Consider the following 19,729-nt stretch of genomic DNA (forward strand, 5'->3'; position numbering starts at 1 on the left):
TTGGTATGTTTAACATCTTTGCAATCTTCTTATAGCCATTGCCCTTCCTGTGAAGAGAAATCACCTCTTCTCTTGTCTTCCTGGACCATTCTCTTGCCTTCACCATGTTTGTAACCACACCAGTAAATGTCTAGAAGGAGCTGAGTATCACAGTCATTTTAAAGCTGCCTAATTGGTGCTTATTATGCTTGATTGCTGCTCGGTGACATCCACAGGTGTTTTCAATACCTGATGGAAAGCACCTGTATGAACCTCTGTTCTTCAGAGTGGTAGTCTTTAAGGGGTTGAATAATTGTGGCAATGAAGAAACCACATAAGAACCATTTACTACTGTATTACATAAACAATTGATGTCATTTTAGTTGCATTTGGGTAGTTACAACGTCCTTGTAGGATTTGATTCTGAATACAATTCCAAATGTACACTATAGTCCCTAAACCCCTTTACAGCATTGGGGGTTGAATAATTTTGGCCACAACTGTATGCCTTTCGCTGTGCCAATGATTTGGAGGGAGCCAACAGATCATGTTAGTAATTGTTACTTTTGTATGGTGCCTCCAATTGTAAAAGGGCTAAATAAGAAGAAAAAGTTATCTGTGCACTATCCAAATATTCCATCGGCAATACGTCCAGTTCCTCATGGAGAGGGGCTACCAATTCCTAAAGCACCAGAATCCTTCGTGGTTGAGTCAAATGAGGAAGAACCTGAAGCGTGTAGTCACGTGCAGTTGTAAGAGATAGCCCTTTCCTCGAATACAAGAGAAAAGCCAAGAGAAGCAAAACCGACACAAACTGAAGACAAAACTAGTGAGAATCCTAAGTATTAAAATGATTCAACTTAGCTTATGGCTATAATTTTTCTTGGTAATCCTATGCAATATATTATGCCATTTAGGCTTTGTTATGTAGTCAATATCACTTGCTTTATATTTGTGGAAAGACATCTATCTATATAATTATTGTGCATTATGTAGTCATTACGTCTATAGTAGAAAACTTTCCGTTTACAGAAAAACTAGAGCCAATTGACAAATTTCATTGTTATATTTGAACTCAGAATGTGAAATTCATTAAGAAATGGATCCTTTTGTTTCCAAAACTGGCAAAAAATAAAAATTTGTTGAACAGTGTTATCGATCAACAGTGTATTGAGCAATTAGGGTTTTTTAACCATCGAGACCATTGGGTCTTAAATTTGTAGTAGGAGTTGCAAAGGGCTGTTGTTCTTTCCATCTCACATTGGAGGTTGAGATCAGAAAAGAGGAGTGACAAAAGGGGAGTTGTAGTAGATCGCCATAGTTTGATAATGTTAATTTTAGCGGCTGCTAGAATGTGTATAATGATAATGCGTGAGTTTGTAGGGTATTTATCAATCCCGATGTGAAGAAGGGCTAGTGCTGGGTTCGGGGTTACTTGTGTTTCTGCTATGGAGGAGACTATCTGGAACACTTTGTTCCAATATGATTTGAGGGACTTACACGTCCAGAGTAAATGAGGTAGTGAGCCTGTTTCTCCACAGTGTCTCCAACATGCTTGTGAGAGCTGGGGATAGTAGAGGGATAGTTTGGTAGGGGTTAGGTACCATTGATGGAGGATTTTCAGATACGTTTCCCAATGAGAGCTACATTTTGAGGCTTTGAAAGTAATAGTGAATGTTTTTTCCCAGGTGAGTGGAGTTAGAGGAAGAAGAAAGTGTTTTCCCCAGTTGGCTATTGAGGTGGTATTTGTGGTGAATAGTGCTCCAATTATAGTTGTGTAGAAAGTCGAGATTCCTTTTTTTGGGTAGGTGGACATCTGGAAGAATTGGTATACAGATACAGGGATTTTTAACTCAGATGGTATGGGGTTTTTCTGTAGTACATGGGCTATTCGCATGTATGTAAATTGTTCTGTGTCTGGGAGATGGAAGTTCTTTTGGATAGTGAGAAATGAGTCTAGTTTATGTTTAGTGTAGATGTCATGGATATGTAGTAGCCCAGCGGCTTTCCACCTTGTTAGGTTCAGTTGAGGGATGATGTGGTGTAGGGAGGACAGTGGGACAAGGGTTCGCAGTGTATTGTGGTTTAACTGATTATGATTTAAGAAGTCAAGCCAGGCACATAAAGAGGCTTGTATGCAGGGGTGTTTCTGTAGAGGTTTAGATTGTGCCGCATGTGGTATGAATAGTATGTCAGTTATTTTGTGTGGTAGAAATAGGGATGCTTCCATAGTGGAACAGATTTTCTCAGCGGTAGGATGCCACCAAAAGAAAATCTGGTCCAACAGAACAGCTTGATAGTACGATTTCAGGTGTGGGAGTCCAGTACCTCCCCGAGAGGGTGGACGTATGAGTAGGTTCTTAGTACATCTGGGTTTTTTTGAATTCCACATATATTTGTTTAATATTGCTTGTAATTTAGAGAAAAAGGAGGAGGGGACTGGGATAGGGAGTGTACGAAAGATTTAAAGTATTTTGGGTAGTATGCACATTTTTAAAGTAGCTATTCTGCCTAGTGTCGATAACGTAGTTGTGAGGAGGTATTTGAGCTCCTGTGGGATAGTTTCAAGTAGAGGCTTAAAGTTATTGGTGTAAAGCTGATTAGTAGAAGCAGAGAGTTTAATCCCTAGGTAGGGGACACTGTGCGTTTCCCAAATGAATGGGAAGCGTTGGGAGAGAATGTTTTGTGTTAGGGTGGGTGTATAGAGGTTCAATATAGACAATTTGGGGTTTATTTACTAAAGCTGGAGAGTCCAAAATCAGACGCCCTTCTGCATAGAAACCAATCAGCTTCTAACCTCAGCTTGTTCAATGAAGCTTTGGCAATGAAATCTGGAAGCTGATTGGTTTCTATGCAGAAGGGAGTCTGATTTTGGACTCTCCAGCTTTAGTAAATAAACCCCTTTGGGTTCATTGAGCTTGTAATAGGAGACTGCCGCATATCTGTGAATCTGTGTACGGATTGACTGAAGCGACTTGTAGGGATTAGTAACCATTAAAATAATGTCATCTGCGAAGAGGCTAATTTTATGTTCTTTCTGGAGGAGATTGATTCCTGTGAAATTTGAGTCGTTTCTAAGGTTGGAAGCTAATGGTTCAATGAGTAATGCAAAAATAATAGGGGATAATGGGCAGCCCTGTCTGGTCCCGTTGGATATGGAAAAAGATTGTGAGAGCGTGCCATTGGTTGCAAATGTTTTATAAAATTCGTTCGTAAAGCCGTCATTCCCTGGTGATTTGTGTAGGGGGAGATTTTTTATGGCTTTTTCAATTTCCATGGGAGAAATTGGCACAGAAATGGCTTCAAGTTGAGATTGGGTAATTTGGGTTAAATTGGTACTGGATAGAAAGTTTTCAATAGATACAGTCGTTGGTTGGGTTGTATTTGGGTCGTCTTTAATATTGTATAATGTTTGGTAATAAGATGCGAATGCGTTGGCTATATCCTGTGGGTTTATTAGTGGGGAGTGCGTAATGGGGTGTTGGATTGTAAGAATTTTAGTTTTAAGCCGTTTTTGTTTAACAATTTTAGATAGTAATGCTTTTGTTTTGTTCCCAAGTGCATAAAATTTGGCTTTTGTTTTTTGGAGATTAATGTCATAATAATCATGGAGTAAGATGGTGCGTAGTTTATTTCTATCTATGTTTAGAGCCGCAGATGTGGAAGGGTTTGGGTTTTTTTGTTGATCTCTTCATTTAATTGAATGGAACTGAGTAGTTGGTCAATTTGTTGTGTACGTTGCCTGTTAATGCGTGAGTTAAGTTGTATAAGGATACCTCTCATGTAGGCTTTGTAAGTTAACCAAAGCGTAGTAATAGAGATATCAGGGGTAGAATTTGTTTCAAAGAAAAGATTATGGGCTTCTAGTATGTGTTTCTGGTTCTCTGGATCTTTCAGGAGTGTAGAGTTCAGTCTCCATATTAGCGGAATTGCCAATCGTCGTTTGCTGTCTAAGGATAGGTTGATTGGAGCGTGGTCAGACCAGGATATAGTACCAATTTTTGACGACGTTACATGTTGTAGGGCCCATTTGTCAGTAATGAAAAAGTCGATTCTCGAGTACGAAAGATGAGAGGGGGAGAAGTATGTATAGTCTCTTTCTGTGCCGTGCTGACATCTCCAGATATCGTACAGATCATGCTCATGCAGAAAGCGATTGAGATTTAATTTGGAGCGCCTTTGGCTGGAGGAGGAGTCTAAAGATGGGTTATTTAGGACATTTAAGTCGCCACCAATAATAAGTCTACCTTGTTTCAACGATCTTGTATAACTTATAGTAGAAGCACAACTGTTTGCTGTTTGGTCCATAGATATTCACTAAGGTGTAGGTTATGTCGTTTATTTGACATACCAGGATATGGTAACGTCCTTGCGGATCAGCTGTTTTCAAAATAATGTGGAATGGTATAGAGTCATTTATGGCAGTGATAACTCCGTTTTTTTTCTTGGTGTTCCTTGCCGTAAATATTTGGGTGAAGCGGTGGAGGTATACATTGGGGATTTTGTCTGTGGCAAAATGCGATTTCTGTATAAAGATTACATCGGCTTGGGATTTCCAGGTTTCTTTGGCGAGCATCGATCTCTTAAACGGGGAGTTTAGGCCTCGTACATTTAGGGATGTGATATTAATCATTTGTATACGTTTTTCCCAGGTGTATACTGAGTAGCGTTGTTATTTGGGGGGATCGTGGTTCAGTAGGTATCTTCTTGAGGTGGAAAGATATGACATTGTTGTAGTGCGGGTTAGGCTCGATGGAGAGTTTGGAGTGAGTTTTCCAAGGATGTGTAGGATTTCCAAACTTTAGGGTTTAAGTAGGTAGCGGACGGTGCTGAGGTAAGGGGGGGGGTAGGAACACAAAAAAGGATAAAAAAACACTTGCGGACAATGCAAGTAGGCCAAGTAGCTTCAACTGCTACTCGATAACTGGGGGTTTTGAACAGGCTTTGACCTCCGAAGGGGTCATGCCGACTGTAAAAGCATAGAACAAGAGTCATCAGGTATGGCCGATCGCCAGACGTTAGTATGTAGAAAGATGGCCTCTAGGGAGAAGTATGGGTGTGCCAAAGCATGAAGTGTGACACTATGGCGGTTATGTTGCCTCCATATGTAGAATGGAGGCGGATGCCGTGTCCTGCGCATCTGCGGGTAAGATGTTCCAAACTTTGAGTAGGTCCAGGCCAGCCTCCAGGGATTTAACCGTATAGATCCTTCCCTGATGTCTTACTGTTAGCTTTGTGGGGAGACCCCACTGGTACGCTATGCCATGATTTCTCAAAGCTTTGGTAATGGAGAGCATTTTTTTCCTGTTGAGAAGTGTGGCTTTGGATAAATCTGTGTACAGTCAGAGGTTTGCGTGTGATGGCGGGAGCGGAGGTGGATTCCTAACAGCCGTCATGATTTTTTCTTTAATATGGTAGAACTGGATACGGGCCAATACATCTCTTGGAATAGATGCTGACAGAAATGAGGTGATAAACCAAACTTGTTGGAATTACAATGCACTACGAAAGGTAAAATCGTGTCAAGAGCACCATCCTAGATTAAAATAATGTCATCAATATATCTTCCAAAGAAGACAATATGTTGGGCAAAGGGGTTGTTTGACCATATAAATTCTTTCTTCCAGGGTCCCATAGTTAGATTAGCGTAACATGGAGCAAAATTTGCCCCCATAGCTGTGCCGTTTATTTGCAAGTAAAACTGATTTAAAAAGGTAAAATAATTACAGTATTTTCTGGCGTATAAGACTACTTTTTATACTTAAAAATATACCCCAAAAATTGGGGGTCATCTTATACGCGGGGTATAAAATGTGAACCTTGAGTTTGTTTGGCTGGATGTGTGGTAATAAGCAGCAGGCTTTGTATTCATTAGTAGAATACATCACTCGGCGTGATTGGCCCAGCACACATCCAGCGGTCTGATTACAGTAGGGACGTACCGGTACGTTTTGAAACAGCTTGGCTCAGCGCACTATACTGTATATACCGCACATCCAGTGGGCTGACAGATTAATCTGTCATAGGGACATTTGTTTTGAGCCAGCTTGGCTCAGCGCGGTATACTGTATGTACATTACTGCACATCCAGCGGGCTGTATATATACTGTATATTGTATGTAGCCGAAGCTACCGTATTACCGCACATCCAACGGTAACCATCTGATTTGGAATTTGATCCATATGATGACTGTCTTACAAATGTATCACAAGATGTCATTCATGAACTTTTGATGTCAGAGGATGAACATGAGGATTTTGAAGGATTTTGAGTATCGGTAAGTCATAATCATTTCAATTAAAAAATCTGATGTTTTTAAATGGTGTTGCCTCGGAAGGGGGGTAGTCTTATACAACGAGTATCGCCCAAAACCTATGTTTTAACTGGAAAATTAGGGGGTCGTCTTATACACCCAGTCGCCTTATACGCCAGAAAATACGGTATGTTGTAAACAGAATTCCGTGCAATCAATAATAAAACTAGCCTGAACGGAGTTCATGTAGGCATCTGATGATAAAAAGTGCTGAAGGGCAGACAAACCTACTAGGGGATGGACGTGTAGAGTGACGACACATCCAGTGAGGCCCAATGGTATCCTGATTGCCATCTATATTTACTTAAAACCTCTATAATGTGACTAGAGTCCCTGATGAACGATGCAAATTCCATGACTATTGGTTGAAGGAAAAAGTCAATGTATTTGGACAGGCTATTAATAAAACTATTTGTGCTGGCTACTATAGGACGCCCAGGTGGATTGGTAATGGACTTATGGATCTTGGGAAGGTGATAAAAATAGGGTGTACTACACACTGTAGGAAATAAAAATGATTTTTCTCTTTTATTGATTACTCCGTTGTTGAAAGCAGTGTCAATCAATATTTTGAGTGCTTTCTGGTACTCAGGTAAAGGGTCTTCTTTCAATTTCTGATAAGTGCTAGAGTCGGACAGGAGACAGGTGGATTCTTTTATGTAGTCTGAGGTGTGTTGTATTACTAGGCTACCACCCTTGTCCGCTTGTCTGATAGTAAGATTTTTGTTGAGTTCCAAATTTTTCAGGGCTTTTAGTTCCGAGTTTGTCAGGTTTCGGCTGGTTGCCGGAACATCACAGAGTCAAAAGATCTCTATAGACCACTTAGTAGAAAGTTTCAATGTAGGGCCCTTTTTATTGTACTGGGTAAAATGTGGATTTGGGTCTAAAATCAGTATGTGTAATGTCAGGGTCAAGAAAAATGGGGGGGATCTCAAAATTTTGAAAATGACTCTCAGACCATAGTTCCTCTAAAATTTGAATAAGTTCTTTATCTTCATCTTGAAAGGAAGAATTTATAGATGGAGTGTGTAGTACAGTGGATGGTTGGGGATCATTCAAAAAATGGCGTTTTATAGTAAGAGATCGAATAAACTTTCTTTTTTTTTCCCCTTGATTGTAATATAAAATATTTTATAATCTTGCACATGCCACTTTGACACAATTAAGCCCAAAAGGTTTTTTATTATGGTCATATTTAGGTTTTAATCACACTTTGTTCCTGTCCTTATAATGTTTTTTATATTTCAATTGCAATCTGATCCTGTTGTGAGACGAGCCGTCCGCTCTTGATTATCCCTTTGATTATCCCCCTGGTTGTTAAGCCGGCCCCTTCTGCCATGCAGGTCTCCTATAAAATGGCCAATTGCTGGACTTTTCACAGACTTGATAAAGCGCATGTGCGCGAAACATGTTGTCCCGGCAACCGGCCTCTTCCTTCTAAAGCTGTGGCTCCAGCAAGAGTTCCCCCCTCCATCTCTCCACATCGTGGTGACGTCATCCAGGATGCTGGGACGTTGGGTACACGTGGTCCCTGCACTGACAGGTATTCTAGTCCACTGCTTCCCTCTGATTGTACGGGCCGTCCATCTTGGAACCTGGCTTCTTAAAGCCACAGGCTGGTTATTTATTTTTTACCATATGAATTATTAAAGGCACACCTCCATATAAGGTGTATTACTTTTATCACAAAACTACACAGCGCCTGGCTCCTGTTCATACTGACAGTTGAAGTGAGTGGAGGATGATGGATCCACACTCTGACAGATCCCAGCCTGGAATTCCTCAGGCAATGGGGAGAGATAAAACACTGACAGCAGGCAGCCCAACACACACACAGAACATTTGAACTGAGCAATCCCGCACAGTGACAGATCTGACACAACACACCACCACCAACACTGACACAGATTAGCAGGCCCAGCAGGCACTAGAAGAGTGATGACATCATCACAATTCCACAGGATTGTGATGATGTCATCATTCACTGACACATTGCACATATGATCACTGACTGGGTCACACTCACGAGACATTACCTTCCTCCACAGGTGCATCTCCACCTCTGCTGTTGAATGGGAAGAGAAGGGCTGGAACTTCAGTGATCAGCAGCCACCAGTCAGTTGCAGTAAGGGACTGAGTCTCAGAGGAACACTGGAAGAAGCAGCAGCTCAGCTGCTACATTGGCCCCATCCTCCTCTCATAACGTGGCAGCGTCACACACAAAGAGAGTGTCAGCCTGTGCTGTGCTCAGATGCCCCTAAGTGGCAGTGCACCCAAGGTGGCTACCTGGTTTGCCAAGTGGAAACACCAGGCCTGCTTATCCCTCACTCCTGCAGGCTTCGTTTTCATCACATACAATGCAGAACCAGCAGTCATGCATTGTAAACTAGGACAAGTGTTTTTTTTTCCCAGAATTCTGCTTTAAAGGAACTCTGTCATATACTCCTAACTGATATAAAAACTAATAATATAGCCTAATTATTATTCAGAAAATATTGTGTTCTTTGGGAATCTTGTTCCCATTAGCATACAATAAAGTGGAATTAAAGCAGTAATAAACCCAAAAATAAATCATTTTTATGTTGCTTCTTACCAATTCTTAGATATGGTGGCTGCATTCGTTTTTTCTAAGACTTTCTTTTATTTTCACCTGGTGATCCTGCCAGTAACTCTGTTGTTCTTTAACAGAAAAAGCTGTCCTGCTGATGAAGAAGTTAGTGGGTTGAAACAAACCATTTACTGTAAAACGAATGGGTGCTTACAATGATCAGCACGTATATATTTGTTGTAAAACCTTTATCCCAAAAAGGGAATACATTGTTGCTGTAACTGCTTATAAAGGATTGGCTGGAGTTCTGTATCAATTTGCTAGTGTATTTAAATCTGATAGTACATCCAACCTCCCTCCCCCAAATTAATAATGTTGCTGTTCAAAGGTGTCTCTGGTGTGTTCTGTCATCCAGAGTGTAGGCACACTAATGTAGGGGGTGTATTACTGGCCTTAGCAGGTGAAAATAGAGCCTAAAGAAAGAAAACTAATGCAGCCACCATATCTAATTGGTAAACTGCAACATATTATATTTTTTTGGTTTTGTGCACCACTTGATTTACTTAGTATTTTCAAAATTGTAGCTAAAACATTTGTCTTAGATAAACCTAAATGCATCTACACCAGTGTTTTGTTTTTGGTCTTAGAAGAAATCTTTATTAATTCTTACTTTAAATGTGGGAATGGGAGCCTCTTGGCATACATATAAAGTGTTTTGAATTGTCTTTCAGGGTTGCATCTTCAGGCATTTCAGTCAAAAGGTCAACAATCTGTGGTGCCAATGCTGTTAAAAATATGCTCATGGAGTGGTGCCAAGCAAAAACTCGTGGCCGCGAGGTTTGAATTGGGAAACACATTTTCATAGTATTGTGATCCACTTAAATATAAAATGTTTTATAAGAAGAGTTGCACTGAACCTTTTTTGTGTAATTTAGATACTGCCCTAAGTCCATCTGTATTGCAACACAGAAGAGCTGCATATCAACTACAGATTTCTCTCAGACAGAATACTAATCTCATGCTTATAAATGTATACAACTAATACAGTTTTATATAATCTCATACTTTTTAAAAAAACCTATTCTGGTACCAAAGAGCTTTATTGAAAAAATATTGGAACATACAAACGGTAAATGTTGTGTTTAACATTGATCAGAGAAAAGAACATGGAAGAGAACAGGATCAAAAAAGATTTACCCACACAGGGGTATGGAAATAGCTGGGATATACAGCATGGTTGAGAAATCACAAGGATCAAGACTGTTATGCAACAGAAAATAGTGTAGATCAATGTTAGCTCTCTAGGCAAAACAAATCAAGGGTTGTGCAGCTACGGATATACAGCTGTATATAATCATGAAAAACAGAACGAGAAGATATTCTAATGAGTCCATTAATTCGCTATAGACGTAGGGGAGCACACCCAGCTTTGGGATAAAGTAAAAAGGGACAATTTAAAAAAGGGTCTATGCACAAAAAAAGAAAAGGTTAGTGGCAGTAATGGGGGGGAGAGATCCCCCAAAAGGGGAGGGGGAGCAGAAGGAGGAGTATGAAGAAGAGAGGATAAGGAAAAGGATCAAGATTGGGGAATTTTCGCCACAGGGGATCAGTGACTGTAGTTCTATCCCCTAAAACTCAGGGAGGAGGGTAGCAGAGCACAAGGTTAAAGATGAGTCAGCCCTGAGGAGAAGCAGGAGACTGGCCAGTAGTCAAGCCAGGGCTGCCAGATTGAGAGGAATTTGCCCTGTTTATCTTCCAACACTGCCATTAGATTTTCATGAATAAAGAATCCTTGAATTCTAGATTTAACTTATTCAAAGCTTAGAGAGGGTAACTTCCCTGCGTAAGCTATAGTCTGCTTTGTTGCCATAAAGAAGAATGAGAAGAGAGCACGTAGTTTCCGTGGTGCATCTTTGAGTGGTCTGTGGATAAGCGCTTCCCCCAGGGTCTTTCAGATGTTAAGTTGTGTAACTGATAGAAACATATTGTACACTTTAGACCACAAGCGGTGGGCTGCAGGGCAGGACCACCAGATGTGAAACATCATCCCTTCAGCCTTTTAGCCCCTAAAACATAATGGGCTTTAGCCAGGAACATACTCAGCTATGTGTACTGGTGTAAAATACCATCTAGAGAGAACTTTATATGAGTTCTCCAATGCCTGTATGTTGTGAGAGCATTTCGAAATAGCCTGCCAAACCGGCATCCAATCTTCTAACGTTAAAGTCTCTCTCTCGCAGAACCTGCACCCTTTCAACACAATAAGAAAACAGGGGTTAAGAAGCATGGCATTGAATGGAGGCATACTGTAGATCAGGGTTCCTCAAACTTTTTAAACAGGGGGCCAGTCCACTGTCCCTCAGACCGTTAGAGGGCCAGACTATAGTTTTTTAAAAAAAAAAAACTATGGTTTGACCTGTACTGTGTCTGCATTTGTTCAGAGACTGCGGACATACAACGGTGGCGGGAATACTGGGCCGGCCACTCTATAAGACGCACAGACATTTCCCTCCAAGTGTGTCTTATGGAGTGAAATAGTGTCCCATCATTGGTGTCAGTGGGAGGAATAGTGTCCCATCATTGGTATCAGTGGGAGGAATAGTGCCCCATCGTTGGTGTCAGTGGGAGGAATAGTGCCCCATCGTTGGTGTCAGTGGGAGGAATAGTGCCCCATCATTGGTATCAGTGGGAGGAATAGTGCCCCATCGTTGGTGTCAGTGGGAGGAATAGTGCCCCATCGTTGGTGTCAGTGGGAGGAATAGTGCCCCATCATTGGTATCAGTGGGAGAAATAGTGTCCCATCATTGGTGTCAGTGGGAGGAATAGTGCCCCATCATTGGTATCAGTGGGAGGAATAGTGCCCCATCATTGGTGTCAGTGGGAGGAATAGTGTCACATCATTTGTGTCAATGGGAGGAATAGTGCCCCATCATTGGTATCAGTGGGAGGAATAGTGCCCCATCATTGGTGTCAGTGGGAGGAATAGTGCCTCATCATTGGTGTCAATGGGAGGAATAGTGCTCCATCATTGGTGTCAGTGGGAAGAATCATGCCCCATCATTGGTATCAGTGGGAGGAATAGTGCCCCATCATTGGTGTCAGTGTGAGGAATAGTGTCCCATCATTGGTGTCAGTGGGTGGAATAGTGCCCCATCGTTGGTGTCAGTGGGGGGCGGAATAGTGCCCCATCGTTGGTTTCAGTGGGGGGTGGAATAGTGCCCCATTGTTGGTGTCAGTGGGGGGAGGAATAGTGCCCCAATGTTGGTGTCAGTGGGGGGTGGAATAGTGCCCCATTGTTGGTGTCAGTGGGGGGGGAATAGTGCTCCATCGTTGGTGTCAGTGGAGGGTGGAATAGTGCCCCATCGTTGGTGTCAGTGGGGGGAGGAATAGTGCCACATCATTGGTGTCAGTGGGGGGAGGAATAGTGCCCCATTATTGGCGTCAGTGGGAGGAATAATGCCCCATCATTATTATCAGTGACACCAATGATGGAGCACTATTCCTCCCACTGACAGCAATGACACTTAACTAGCCGACCCCTGTTCCAGCATGGTGCTGCTGCAGCCAGCATACCTGGTTGCAGCAGTACCATCTGCACGGCACACTTACCGGGCGGTCAGCTGTCCTCCTTCCTTCACTCTGGCCTCTCCCTCCCTTGATTTTCCTCCTCGCCGGTGATTGGCCGCCGGTGTGGCTTTCCTGAGCTACAGTACTGGCGCCCAATCACCGGTGAGGAGGCGGAGCCGAGCGGCAGTGCGGACATCGAGTGAGGGAGCAGCGCATCCTGGACTGGATCATCCTGGGACTGGGACCGGAGCCAGGTAAGAGACAGCAGCCCCCTGCCCACCCCTGTACTTGGTGTCCCCTGCCGGCGGGCCGGATGAGTGTGCTCGGCGGGCCGCATGTGGCCCGCGGGCCGTAGTTTGAGGACCCCTGCTGTAGATCATGGACAGCATGCCTTTCGTTATAGCCACTGACTTGCAGATGGATTTGAAACTTGTAATGGATTTTAGAGAAGTGATATTCCAGACTAACGGTGTAAGGAAGTGGGGCAGTTCTAGGTAGCGGAACAGTTAGTGTGAGGGGATATGGTGTTTTTTCCAAAAATTGTGCAAAGGTTCAAAGCCCTTTCAAGGTCAGTGCACTGTCACAAAACCATGGAAAAATCCATCACGTGAATGTGTGTTTAATTGTATCCCCTGGGAATAAGGGAATGAAGTAGAGGTAAATGGGGTGAGTGATGTAGTAGTGTTGAATGTGTGGGTCCCAAGGCCGCCGTGGATTTTATGACAATAGAGTAGGGGGCGACTTAACCGTTGACACACTGAGGCCCAGATAAAACTCAAGATTTGCTGTTGTAGGATAAGTAGTATGTGAGGGGGTATGTGGATGGGAGGACACGGAAGGGGCAAAGCAGTTTAGGCAGGTAAGTCATCTTGGTAGTGTGCGCCCGACCAAACCCTAAAGAGACATGTTACCACATGAAGATAGCAAATTTCTTAAGTGCCGAACCAAGGGTGGAATATTGGCCCACTAGAGGGCATGATTTGAAAGCATAAGGAAAATGCCCAGATATGGAAGAACACGGGTCCATTGGAATGGGGAATAGGCTTGGATCTGCGTCTGAGTTGCAGAGTTAAGGGTGACATTCTTAGTGGTGGACAGATTGACATGGGGAGCAGAAAGTGTAGCAAATCGTGAAAGGTGCGCCATCAAGTTTGGAAGGGAGGTAAGCGGTGACGTGAGATATAAGAAAATGTCTCCTGTGAAAAGCACTGGTTATGATGGACGCCTGCCAGCTCTAGGCCTCTTATATCAAGATGATTGCGTACATGGATGGCGAGAGGTTCGAGCGCCAGTATAAAAAAGAACAGGGGATAACAGACATCCCTATCGATGCCACCACCTATGGGAAACAAAGAGGACTCAACGTATCAAACTGTCACTAAGGGGGAGTTACAGAGTGCAGAAATCCAGTGTAAACAAATCTTCTCCCAACCCCCAGAGCTGCAAAACTGGATGCAAATACGACCAGGACAAAGTGTTGAATGCCTTACTCATATCGAGCACGAGGAACATACGGTCCTGAGAACGTTGATGCATAGGACAGTGTTGCACACTGTCAGTGGCCTGGCGAAGTGGTATGAAACCAATCTAGTCCTTGTGGATCAAGATGGGTATCCACCGATTTAACCTGGTAGCTCAAGATAAAGCTAAAGCTTTTGCCAATATTCTGACGTCCACGTTTAAAAGAAAACTAGGATGATAGTGCGATCATTACTGTGCATCTATACCCAGCTTGGGATCATCATTATGTGGGCCTTCAGCATTTCAGTTGTAAGGTGCCCCCCTTGTTTGAAGTTCCGGAGGCCTTCATATCTTCCATATATTCTAATATGGCTTTTTGGGCTACACTCTCAGGAACGTCACTAATACAATTATTTTCATTTTTATTAGTGTAAATTTCTGACATCTCACTTTATACTGAGTACAACAGAACTTGAAGTTGTCGGTAACACAGTTGCTCTTTAATATTTTGATAATAATAGGAGTGGGCTACATCCCTAGATTAAGTCACAAGGAAAATTGTTTCCAATGGGACCTTAATGCAGCCATAACAGGATAAATATGTTAAAAAAAAGTATTTTATTGATACTAAATCCATTATAAACAACAACAAAAACAATTTTGTAACTCTGGCATTCAAGATATGTACAGTCATACAACCTGTACCCAGGGGCGCATTTACTGCAAGGCAAACAAGGCGTTTGCCTAGGCCTGCACTTTTCAGGGCGGCGGCACCACCCTCTGGCAGCAGTGATATCTATGAGGCTGGTGACCGAGCCACAGCCTAAGTGACAAATAAAGCGGATGAAGGCGACGCCAGGCAGGAGGGCACCGGTGGCTGTCACAGAGTGTACACGGGATCTGGTACGTTGGAGGTGGCCCGCCCGTCCCATCTTTGTGGGCACACCCTAGGTATGTGATGGGAATAGAGAGCACAAACTGGGATGATTCATGAAAGACCTGCTGATTATCAGCCAGGGTGAACAGTGAGCTGAGCAGGTAGGTGGGGCATTTCCCTGCCAAGGGATAATCTGTCAGATCCTCATTGATTGCTCTCCCCTCTGATGATGGATGTAGTGCTCTCTACAGCAGTATGTCTCTCTAACAGACCAGCAATAGTAATGTCTCATTATTTTATGTTCCAATACACTCTTCGCTCTGTTGGCGCCAATTTAGATGGGGGAGGTGGGGGTGCAGATTTAGTGTTGCCTAGGGCAGCACAAAACCAAAATACACCACTGCCTGTACCTCTAGACTTGGTAACACATAATATAACATCAGTAACAATTTGGCAAACAGCCACTTATACAAGCTTTTACTACAATAAAGTCTGCAACCAACGCGTTATGATTTAGTGTATAATCTTTATCAGGGATAATATAAAAGGTACCTGTAATAAAAAAAACAAAAAAGTACTAACACAATACATATCATATTATACCCAGTATATACAGTTGTGACCAAAATTATTCAACCCCCACTGAAATTGAGTGTTTTGGCCAGTTTGACATTGCTTTTGATCATTCAGTCATCTTGCTTACATTTACATTAAAGAGGCACTTGTAGGTCAGACAAATATAACATAACAGTTATAATGAAATAACCACAAATGTCTTTTCTGTGCTCACAGCATTATCAGTTTTATTCAACCCCCAAGTGACATTCAATCTTAGTACTTAGTACAGCATCCTTTTACAGTTATAACAGCTTTTAAACGTGAAGCATAGCTTGACACAAGTGTCTTGCAGCGATCTACGGGTATCTTCGCCCATTCTTCATGGGCAAAGGCCTCCAGTTCAGTCACATTCTTAGGCTTGCGCACTGCAACTGCTTTCTTTAAGTCCCACCAGAGGTTCTCAATCGGATTTAAGTCTGGTGACTGCGATGGCCACTCCAAAATGTTCCAGCCTTTCCTCTGCAACCATGCTCTAGTGGACTTGGAGGTATGCTTGGGATCATTGTCCTGTTGAAAGGTCCAACGTCTCCCAAGCCTCAGGTGTGTGACGGACTGCATCACGTTTCCATCCAATATCTCCTGGTACTGAAGAGAATTCATGGTACCTTGCACACGCTGAAGCTTCCCTGTACCTGCAGAAGCAAAACAGCCCCAAAGCATGATTGACCCTCCACCATGCTTCACAGTAGGCAAGGTGTTCTTTTCATCATAGGCCTTGTTCTTCCTCCTCCAAACATAGCGTTGATCCATGGGCCCAAACAGTTCTAATTTTGTTTCATCAGTCCACAGAACACTATCCCACAACTTTTGTGGTTTGTCCACATGGCTTTTGGCATACTGCAGTCGACTCTTCTTATTCTTTGGAGACAGCAAGGGGGTACGCCTGGGAGTTCTGGCACGGAGGCCTTCATTACGCAGTGTGCGTCTTATTGTCTGGGCTGAAACTTCTGTACCCACATCTGACAAATCTTTTCTCAGTTCCTCAGCAGTCACACGGGGACTTCTCTCCACTCTACGCTTCAGGTAGCGCACAGCAGTCGAAGTCAGCATCTTCTTTCTGCCACGACCAGGTAGCGTTTCAACAGTGCCCTTTGCCTTGAATTTGCGAATGATGCTTCCTAAGGTGTCTCTTGGTATGTTTAACATCTTTGCAATCTTCTTATAGCCATTGCCCTTCCTGTGAAGAGAAATCACCTCTTCTCTTGTCTTCCTGGACCATTCTCTTGCCTTCACCATGTTTGTAACCACACCAGTAAATGTCTAGAAGGAGCTGAGTATCACAGTCATTTTAAAGCTGCCTAATTGGTGCTTATTATGCTTGATTGCTGCTCGGTGACATCCACAGGTGTTTTCAATACCTGATGGAAAGCACCTGTATGAACCTCTGTTCTTCAGAGTGGTAGTCTTTAAGGGGTTGAATAATTGTGGCAATGAAGAAACCACATAAGAACCATTTACTACTGTATTACATAAACAATTGATGTCATTTTAGTTGCATTTGGGTAGTTACAACGTCCTTGTAGGATTTGATTCTGAATACAATTCCAAATGTACACTATAGTCCCTAAACCCCTTTACAGCATTGGGGGTTGAATAATTTTGGTCACAACTGTACATACATGGATATATAACTCACATAGATTGCTAGGGAACATAAAAGATTATTCAAATCGACTTAGAGACCCACAAGGGCCACACGGTCCAGCATCCAGGCCAAAATGGGCACCTGCAGCCAGGTCTGGAGAGCCACGACCCATAACCAATACTGTGTATAAAGTAAAAGAAAAATAACCACACAAAAATATGTATACCTGTGTCATATATGTTGTAAAAAATTATGAGTTTTTTACTATTTAGATTACCTTAAGGTATTGAATCCTTTTTATAGGTGGGTGCAGGAGGTAGTACAAAAGTCTCTCAACTAAATAGCCACCTAAATAAAAAATAAAAATGTATGTTATATTTTTATTTATTATTCTTTATAGGTTCTCTTATCAGCTTGGGAACCCTTTATCTGGATTATCTGGACCCAGGCGTTTGCCTGGTGGTGATATCCCCTTTCATTGGGCTCCTCCAGCGTTTCATCTTGGATTGGGTTGTCCTGTTCATTTGGGGCACATGGGGGTGGACCATGGCGTTGGCATCCTCAATTGACCTTGTGCGCATGTATGTGACATCATGGTCATACAGTGCTGCACGGGTATGCAATTATGTCATCGCGCTTGCAGCTTGCGGTTTGCAGAGGCATATCTGTCCAGGTGGATGGGTTGATGATCTCGCACCCACTATGAAGATGCCAAGGGAGCTATTAGACCAACGCCTGTTGGTGGGGTTTGAAGCCCGGGGCTGGGTGGTTGGATTTGATCCTCCACAACCAGTTATCAACACACGCATAATATATAACTTGGATCCTTGTGTCATTACTACTTGCTTGGTTTTGGGTGCAGAAGTGTTGCGGTTACTCACACACTCATTTGTAAGTAGAATGCTTGCCACATTACTTTATATCGGGGAACTTCCGGGACTCCCCAAGAGGGTCATCTTCCTGTCCCAATGCTTCACCGTTAGCCAGCGGGCCGACGCCAAGAACAAGCACCTGCTGGCCCTGTACACCAAAGACGAGTACTTCACCATGGTGTCTGACAGCGAGCAAGAGCAGGACTCCTGGTACCAGGCCCTCAGCCAGCTCATCAATGAGAACAAGAAGTCCTGCCTGAACGAGGACGATGAGCTGGAGGAGACCTATGGGGGCTTCCGTGCTGGCACCATCTTCAAGGAAGTCTGGCAGGTGAACATCAAGCTGCGGGGACTGGGCCAGAGCAAGAACCTGTCTGGGGTCTACCGCCTCTGCCTGTCCAACAAGGCCATGCACCTGGTCAAGCTGAACTCAGACGTGGCCTGCGTCCACCTGCTGCTCATGAACATCTGCCGCTGAGGCCACTCAGAGAACTACTTCTTCATCGAGGTGGGTCGCTCCTCGTTCCACAGGGGCTGGCAAGCTGTGGATGCAGGTGGATGACTGCGTGGTGGCCCAGAACATGCATGAGACTTTCCTGGAGACCATGAAAGCCCTTAAGGCATATTCAGAGTTCAGGCCGAGGAGCAAGAGCCAGTCCTCAGGTACTAAACCTATCTCCATCACCACCAGGCGGTACTTGGGCAACCTGCCTCCCAGCCAGACTGGTCTGCAGCGAAGGTCAAGGACTGAAAGCATCGCCGGCACCCCTCCAACATCCAAGAGCAACTTTTACTGCTGTAGGACCTCCAGTGAGGGCGAATGTACCATGGCCAGGCCGTTCAGGCCAGTAACTGGCAGCCTGATCCATTTAAATGCGGCACGGATATACCTGAATAAACAGGAAGGTACTGGGAGATATGTCAGGGCACCTTTTAATTCTGGCTGCCACTCCAGATTAGCCTCCCTGCCCGTTTCCCATTTTCCCTCTGCTACAAGCCCAATAAACGTGTGTTCAAGTAGTGGTCCCGGGTCTGTATCCGATGCCCTGACCAGACCCTCCAGCTCTTCTGTGTGTGGCTCTCCTAGCGATGGAGGCTTTATTTCATCTGATGAGTATGGCTCAAGTCCTGGCGACCTCAGGTACTTTCGTGTGAGAAGTAATACTCCAGACTCGTTAGGTAACACACCACCAATACAAAAAGAAAACACCCTCAGTGATTACATGTCCATGAGCATGAAAAGCCACCCAGGTGGTCAGGATGATTACATGGAAGTGGACAAATGTTTTAGAAAAAGAACGTACTCCCTGACTAAACCCACCCATGTCACCTTACAACAAAAGTCCCATGCTGCTGTTTCTTTTGATGAAAACTCTGAAGAGAAGCAGTTTGCCTACTCTGAATCACTAAAGTTAAAAGACAGCAATCACCTCGAGGATTACAGTAATGGCCTCATTGATTCTATTTGTAACCAAAGTGGGAGTAAAGCCAAGGATGATGGCTACATGCCAATGATGCCTCCAGTTTCCTACGACAGTGACTATTTGCCAATGGCCCCCAAAAGTGTTTCTGCACCAAAAGAAATCATTTCAAGGTGCCCATCTCAGGAGGATTCAAAAGGGTATAGGATGATGTTTCCAGTTGCCAGTTCACCTGTCAGAAATACATTAACAGGAAATGCCTCTAAAGGCAGCCAAGAGAAAGTCACCAGTGGTGAGTACATGGACATGTCTTATGGAAGCACCTCAAAACAGACTATTGACTCTAATATAAACAACTCCCGGGGGTTCAGTTCTTATTTTTCTTTACCTAGAAGCTTTAAAAGTTCTTCAAAATGAGTGTGCATGCACGGCCGCCGGGATCGGATGTCCCGGCGATAGCTCTGCACACCTCCAGCACCGATAACAG

At 43.5% G+C, this 19,729-nt stretch overlaps 1 protein-coding gene and 1 pseudogene across 2 annotated transcripts in view; both read left to right on the forward strand.

The window, feature by feature from the left end:
* The window catches only part of SMTNL1 (smoothelin like 1), a 525,456-nt gene that overhangs the window by 286,293 nt on the left and 219,434 nt on the right, over positions 1-19,729 (forward strand). For both annotated transcript variants that reach the window (XM_089656773.1, XM_089656772.1), the window contains exon 3: positions 9,573-9,678. In XM_089656773.1, coding sequence (XP_089512899.1) covers positions 9,573-9,678 — 106 coding nt within the window. The remainder of the gene's footprint in view (positions 1-9,572; positions 9,679-19,729) is intronic.
* Positions 17,496-19,659, forward strand: LOC149441901 (insulin receptor substrate 2-B pseudogene; annotated as a pseudogene).

The sequence above is a fragment of the Staurois parvus genome, unplaced genomic scaffold (assembly GCF_062004578.1).
Source record: "Staurois parvus isolate SC_StPar_1 unplaced genomic scaffold, SC_StPar_1.0 ptg000937l, whole genome shotgun sequence".
NCBI lineage: Eukaryota > Metazoa > Chordata > Amphibia > Anura > Ranidae > Staurois > Staurois parvus.